Source organism: Mercurialis annua, linkage group LG3 (assembly GCF_937616625.2).
Source record: "Mercurialis annua linkage group LG3, ddMerAnnu1.2, whole genome shotgun sequence".
Lineage (NCBI taxonomy): Eukaryota > Viridiplantae > Streptophyta > Magnoliopsida > Malpighiales > Euphorbiaceae > Mercurialis > Mercurialis annua.
The window spans coordinates 60,483,824-60,490,199 of record NC_065572.1 but is presented as its reverse complement, the minus strand read 5'-3'; the positions used below and the strand labels follow the sequence as shown (position 1 = coordinate 60,490,199).

At 26.3% G+C, this 6,376-nt stretch overlaps 1 protein-coding gene across 1 annotated transcript; it reads right to left on the bottom strand.

The window, feature by feature from the left end:
- Positions 1-563: 563 nt before the first annotated feature.
- On the bottom strand, positions 564-5,972 carry LOC126671079 (transcription factor PHYTOCHROME INTERACTING FACTOR-LIKE 13-like). Its single transcript, XM_050364776.2, has 5 exons — positions 5,696-5,972; positions 5,446-5,532; positions 5,284-5,349; positions 832-897; positions 564-743 (listed from the first exon to the last, which is right to left on the bottom strand). Exons 1-5 carry the CDS (start codon positions 5,924-5,926, stop codon positions 564-566), a joined length of 630 nt encoding a protein of 209 aa, XP_050220733.1. The 5' UTR covers positions 5,927-5,972.
- Between the last annotated feature and the right edge of the window lie 404 nt (positions 5,973-6,376).

Here is a 6,376-nt window from a genome sequence, read left to right as displayed (position 1 = left end):
CAAACTCGGCCTGTCTGAGAAGGAGGGGGGGTGTGTGTCCCTCCTGACATTGATCATCTTGTAATGGCTGGGACTCTCAGCTTTGTCTAATACATCCTTTATATTCTTCATGAAAAAAAGTCAAAATACTAATTTAAACGAAATTAAATTCAGACCTTAAAATAATAGTTTCATGAATGTTAGACCAATACTAATCTAATTTTTCCTATTCTAAAGTATATTGTATAATTTATTTGGAGATGACAAAATATTTGGTGTATTCATAACTTTGACAATTTCAATAAATATATATGTTTTTAAGAAACATTTGATAATCTCGTCCATAAATTTTAAGAATTGAAATTTGAAATGATTACATCCAACTTTTTTTATCCGATCATAGGATTGCTTACGTAGATTTACTTGATTGATCGAGTTAAGAATGATAAACATCATAATTTTGATTGAATTGAGGTTTGGATATGATTGTCTCAACTCGTTAAAAAACGGACCACGTTTTTTATTAATTAAGTAATAAATTTATTAAAAGGATCAAAGCTTTCGATATAATAAAATTATTTAAATTAGGGCCTAAAGCAATATTGATAAGCTAGCGAGGGAGACATTTGGTGTAGTCCTGCTACTGGTAGCGACGGTTGAAACTGTAGCATCGGAACGGCGTCATATTGATCACAAACACTCAACATTCCCATTCTTGGAGCTGGAGTCAAAAGCGTTTCTTGCCTCCAAGTCGAAGACAACATCTGATCATCAGAAATAATAGAACGTCAAAATTCATATAAAATAAAATAATTAATTTATATATTGAAGGTGAAGTTGTTTAGGAATTACTTCTACTTTCGACTTTAGTGCTTTAACATAGTTAATGGCATCGTCCAAAATTGAAGCTTCGCCGTGCTGTAATGTAGAGAAGACTGTTCAAATAGAATACAGTATATATATATATATATATATATATATATATATATATATATATATATATATATATATATATATATATATATATATATATATATATATATATATATATATATATATATATATATATATTATGTAAATCAAAGAAGACATGCATCTATATACTTGATTTTATAATAATTAATATATATGGAGAATTAAAAAATTACTAATTATTAAAAATCTAATTTAGAGAATTTGTAAAACTATTATAAAAATAAAATATATATTTCAAATAATTCACATTTACGAATATAATATTAATATTATATTATAAAATTATTCACTAAAATTACAAAAAAAATATTCATTATTTACGCTAACTTGAAGATTACTAAAACTTTCTTTTTAATATAAATAACTAGTACTAATTATAATTTTCTTCACATGTTTAAATCTTACTACAAATAATTTTTGTATTCATTATTTTAACTATATCTCATTTATTCATAATTAAAATTTATAAATAATTTTATTTTTTGCATTTGTTAAGTGTTTTATATAACAACTTGCATAATTTATAATTAAATTACGAAAGAAATTTATTTATTCTGTATAATTAAGTAATCATTTTAGTAGTATAGTAATATATATGAACAGAGAAAAAATCTTATCTATACTGGATGCTTAAATAATTTATTTTTGAACTCTTAATTGTTCGGGTACATGCATTACGTATAGAGTCCTTTTAAATAGGAATTTATCTTGAATGAATTATGATAAATTATGGAAGAATATTTTTTTACAATGAATAGGTTGAGAATATATAATTTCTTAATTTTTAGTTTTTTTTAAGTGAAAACTAAATACTCTCTAACTTTTTTTTTGTTTCTATCGTATTTTTATAGGGGTCTCTAAAATTTCTGAACTTTTTAATTTAATTTTTTTTTTATGAATAATTTGTATATTAAAAGCCATAAAAAATGGCAAAAAAACTAAACCTTAAACTTTCGCACAAGAAGTGACATACAAGATTTACACTAGAGGCTACGACTTAGGCAAAAGCAACATCAAGTGTCTGAAAAAAAATATAAAAAGGATTCCTAATAAAATTCAATTTGGTTTTATATTGTGTGGGAGTTATAAAAGACTAGAAACAAGAAAATATTCAAGAATGAGTTCTTAAATATGGAGTCGGCGGTATTTTCATCGGTTTGCAAGGTGGTGGAATATGACAAAGACAACGATTAAGCTTTTATGTATTTGGGAAATGATGTTTATAAGAATTTGTTTTTTCTTTTGTAAATTCAATTTAATTTTCATCTTTTATTAGATATTTGCCAATCACTGTTTTGTAATTGAGCTAATAAATTCATCATTATTCAAAAAAAATTAAAGAGTTGACAACAAATTAGAAATTCAATAGACTCTGTATGTTTTAAATTTAGAGTAGAGAGTAAAAATGGCACTCTACATATAGTCATTTTCACTATCTACTATATTTTCAACGGATAAATTTTTTAATTTCAAAAAATAAGTTGGTTATTTTAATTTTAAAATATAATATTTTTTTATTTATATTATTAATAAAAAAATTATATTATGAATAAAAATAAATTTAATTTATTAATATTATTTATAAAAATAAAATAAATAAAAAGTGAATTTAGAAAGACTATTAAATTAATATTATAAATATTTATAATTTTTATTTATAAAAAATAAAAAAAATTAATATTAAAGAGTATATTGAAATAAAACTAAAAATACCACCCTTTATTTTTTAATTTTCTCTTTATTTTATAAAAGATACTCTTCAAAATAAAGAGCACCGTTGGAGATAGAGGTTATTTCTCAAATATCTGTTGTTGGCAAAGTATTCACACCATTTTGGCCCATCTTTCCCTTATTTCCTACGCTACCTATTTCTCTAACTTGTTTACCAAAAATATCTATTATATAAAAAAGTTTTATCTCATTTTAGGTTAAACTTTTACATAGCCACTTTTTTTTTTATCTCTTTTCTCTCTTTTCTCTCTCAAAATTCTCTCTTCTTTTCTTCTTCTTTTTCATTTGATTTTCAGTTTGTCTCCTCCGATTACTTTTTTGTTCGTCTTTTCCGTTCGTCTTTCTGGTCGCTCTTCCGTTTGTCTACTTCCGATGGATTTCTCGTCGTTTCCGGTCGTTTTTCCGTTCGTCTTTTCCATTCGTCTCTTTCGTTCGCGTTATGAATTTCTCGACTCGTTTTTAGATTTGTGTAAGTTTTTAGGTTTTTTGTAATGATTTAAATATTTTGTAAATAAATCATTGTAGATCTATAATTTTTTGTTTATAAAATTATTCTATTATTCATATAATTATTTATTTTGTCTTCTCTTATTCATAGATTTGTTTATTACTACTGATTTTGTAAAGAACAAATTGATTTATGGTGCATTTGTAGTAATTTTATAATATAATTATGTTTTAGTGTATTTATGGTGTATTTATAGTGTATTTCTGCCGTTTTTTAGTATATCTATGGTGCATTTACAGTGTTTATGGTGTATTTGCAGTGTCAATGGTGTATTTGCAGTGTTTTATGGTGTAGACCACAAAAAACACTACAAAATGCCATAAATACACTAAAAATACACTATATACACACTATATATACACTATAAAAACACCATAAAAACACTATTATTACACTATAAAAAATAAAAATAAAATTCCAGGAAAAAAATCTATAAAAAATAAAAATTAACACTATATATACACTTTATATACACTAATTTTACACTATAAAAACACTATATATACACTATTGTTACACTATAAAAAAACAATTTCAGGAAAAAAATCTAATAAAAAATATTATTAAAAAATATCGGTTGGTTCGATTGGTTGAACCGAAAAAACCGAAAACCGAAATTGGAAACCGAAAAAGGTATTTGTGAAATTAAAAAAAAAAGGTATTTTTTATAAATAAAAAAAGTCAGAAAAGAAAAGTTAAAATTTGGAAGGTAATGTTGTAAATAAGTTGGTTAATAGCGTACTTCAGAAATTACCACTTGGAGATAGGTAGGAGGAATTTTTAGCATAAAAAGTTGGGTTAATTACATATAAAATCACTACTTTTACATGAATTTTCAAAAATAACACGACCTTTAAAACGTGTCAATTCAGGGCATGACCTTTCATTTTTTTTCAAAAACAACATGAACACGTTTTTTGATAAAATTTTGCTGACTTGCACACCCGATGAGAGTGCCACGTGTCACGCCACGTCAGCAAAAATGTCACTAAAATTGTGTCCGTGTTATTTTTGAAAAGAAATGAAAGGTGGTGCCCTGAATTGCCACGTTTTAAAGGTCGTGTTATTTTTGCAATTTCGTGTAAAGGTGGTAATTTTATATGTAATTAACCCTAAAAAGTTTAATATCATGATCTTGTCCAACACAAATACTATTTGAACTATAGCTCATCGGTAATCATTAACCTGTTAACTTACTTTTCAAAATTTCTTTTCGAGCAAATGTAATATAACCACTGCCCACAAAAAATTCTCAATGTTTCCCACAAATTATCTATAGCTTCTTCAACACTATCTAAAGATATTAGGCTAAACCCATTTGAAGGTCTCTGTACTTCAAACTTTTTTTTCTAGAGGTCCTTATACTTCAATTTTATATTATTTGGTTCCTTTACTTACCTATTTTTCGATTTTTAGATCCTTTTGTAGTTTTTTCCGGTCCCTCTACATACAATTTTTTTTCTCCAGACACACAAAAGGGCATGAAAATTGAAAAATAAGTAAGTAGAGGGATCAAGTAATATAAAATTGAAGTATAAGGACCTCCGGAAAAAAAAGTTTAAAGTACAGGGACCTCTAGATGGGTTTGGCCAAGATATTACTAGCCCTAAATTTTTTGAATAACATACAGTCACTGAAAATTATGTAGAAGACTCCATAATATATAGTAATCCAAATATAAAAGAACTCTCATCAATCATCAATATATATCTATACTAGCTATCATATTAACAAGGTTAAATAAAGATTGGTTTTCTTCTTTACTCGCTTCTTATTTTTTAACTGTTAGATAAATTAAACACTAGATATCAGAATCTCCATAATTTCTTAAAGTTTATATTAATTATGTAAAAACTAAGTAAGAGTTTCATAGAAAATAAAAACTAATAACCAAATAATTTACTGCTAAATAAATAAACGGATGAAGTAGGGAAGTATTCGAAATCGAAAGATGGTAGATATTATTTTCTTTCTTTTACTAGTGAAGTAATATCCTTTAATCGTGAGCAGTAAACTGCATCCGTTTCCCAATTATCAAAAAAAAAAAAAAAACTTTTATTGTAAAATAAAAAAAATGACAATCTGCTTACCCTTTGATGAATGGGTATGAGTCCCTGCAAAACTTTCATCTTCTCCCTGATTCGATCCCTACGCCGCTACTCAATATTAACAAGTGAACATTAATAATTAATACAAAATATTCATCTAAATTAAAGAACACATAAACAGCAGTATTTATTGACTTCACTCACCTTCTCGTACAGATTACGCAGCGTACCGGACCGCGGTTTCTTATCACGTTTTCTTCTCCTTGCTTCCATGGATAGCTCTTCATTCTCCTGGATTTAAACAATACAAAAAAAAAAACAATATCTAGGTATTATTTGTACATAAAATTACTATCAAACATCATGGGAAACAGAATCAAGTGAATAAATATTACATATATGTGCATGCTTTTATTTACAGTTTATGAAAAAACTATGAATTCGTGATACTCACGTCATGAATTGCAGACCTCTCATAGTTACAATCATGAGTTTCAGTATCTTTTTTACTGTTTCTTGCACTTGATTCTTCATTGTGTGGATCATGTAGTAACTGGTTTTCATATTGCAGAGCTGGTATACTCTGAAAATCTGCTAAACTTCCAAAAATATCTCTAGATTCCATTTCAGAGCTAGTAGAGAAGAAATTTTGGTGGAGATCTGAGCAAGAATTATATAGCTGCATGTTTTAGGGTTGTTCATGTCAATATTAAAAACATATAGCTGCGAGAGAGAATTTAAGGGCAAGGAAACTGATGACACGTACGTATATACTACTCCCCATATAAATAGGGTTCTTCAGCGGTGGCAATAGGTTTTTTATTAATATTATAATATTAATACTGAAAATAAATTAAAATAGCGGATAATTGATTAGTTTTTATTAAATTTAAGTTATTGTTATAGTTTGCTTTGATTCACTCAACAAATAAATTATGTTAAATCAGTTTGATTGAATTTTATTTTATTTTTGATAATTATGTTTTTATATTAATTAGTTTGATTTAATTTAGTTAGTCTGAACTAAAAATTAAGAAAAAATGGCTAGTACCTGTCTCATGCAAATTAACGAATTTATGTCCCTTAGATTCATTTTGTCAGAAGCATATGGACCGTTGATGAAAATGTATGGCAC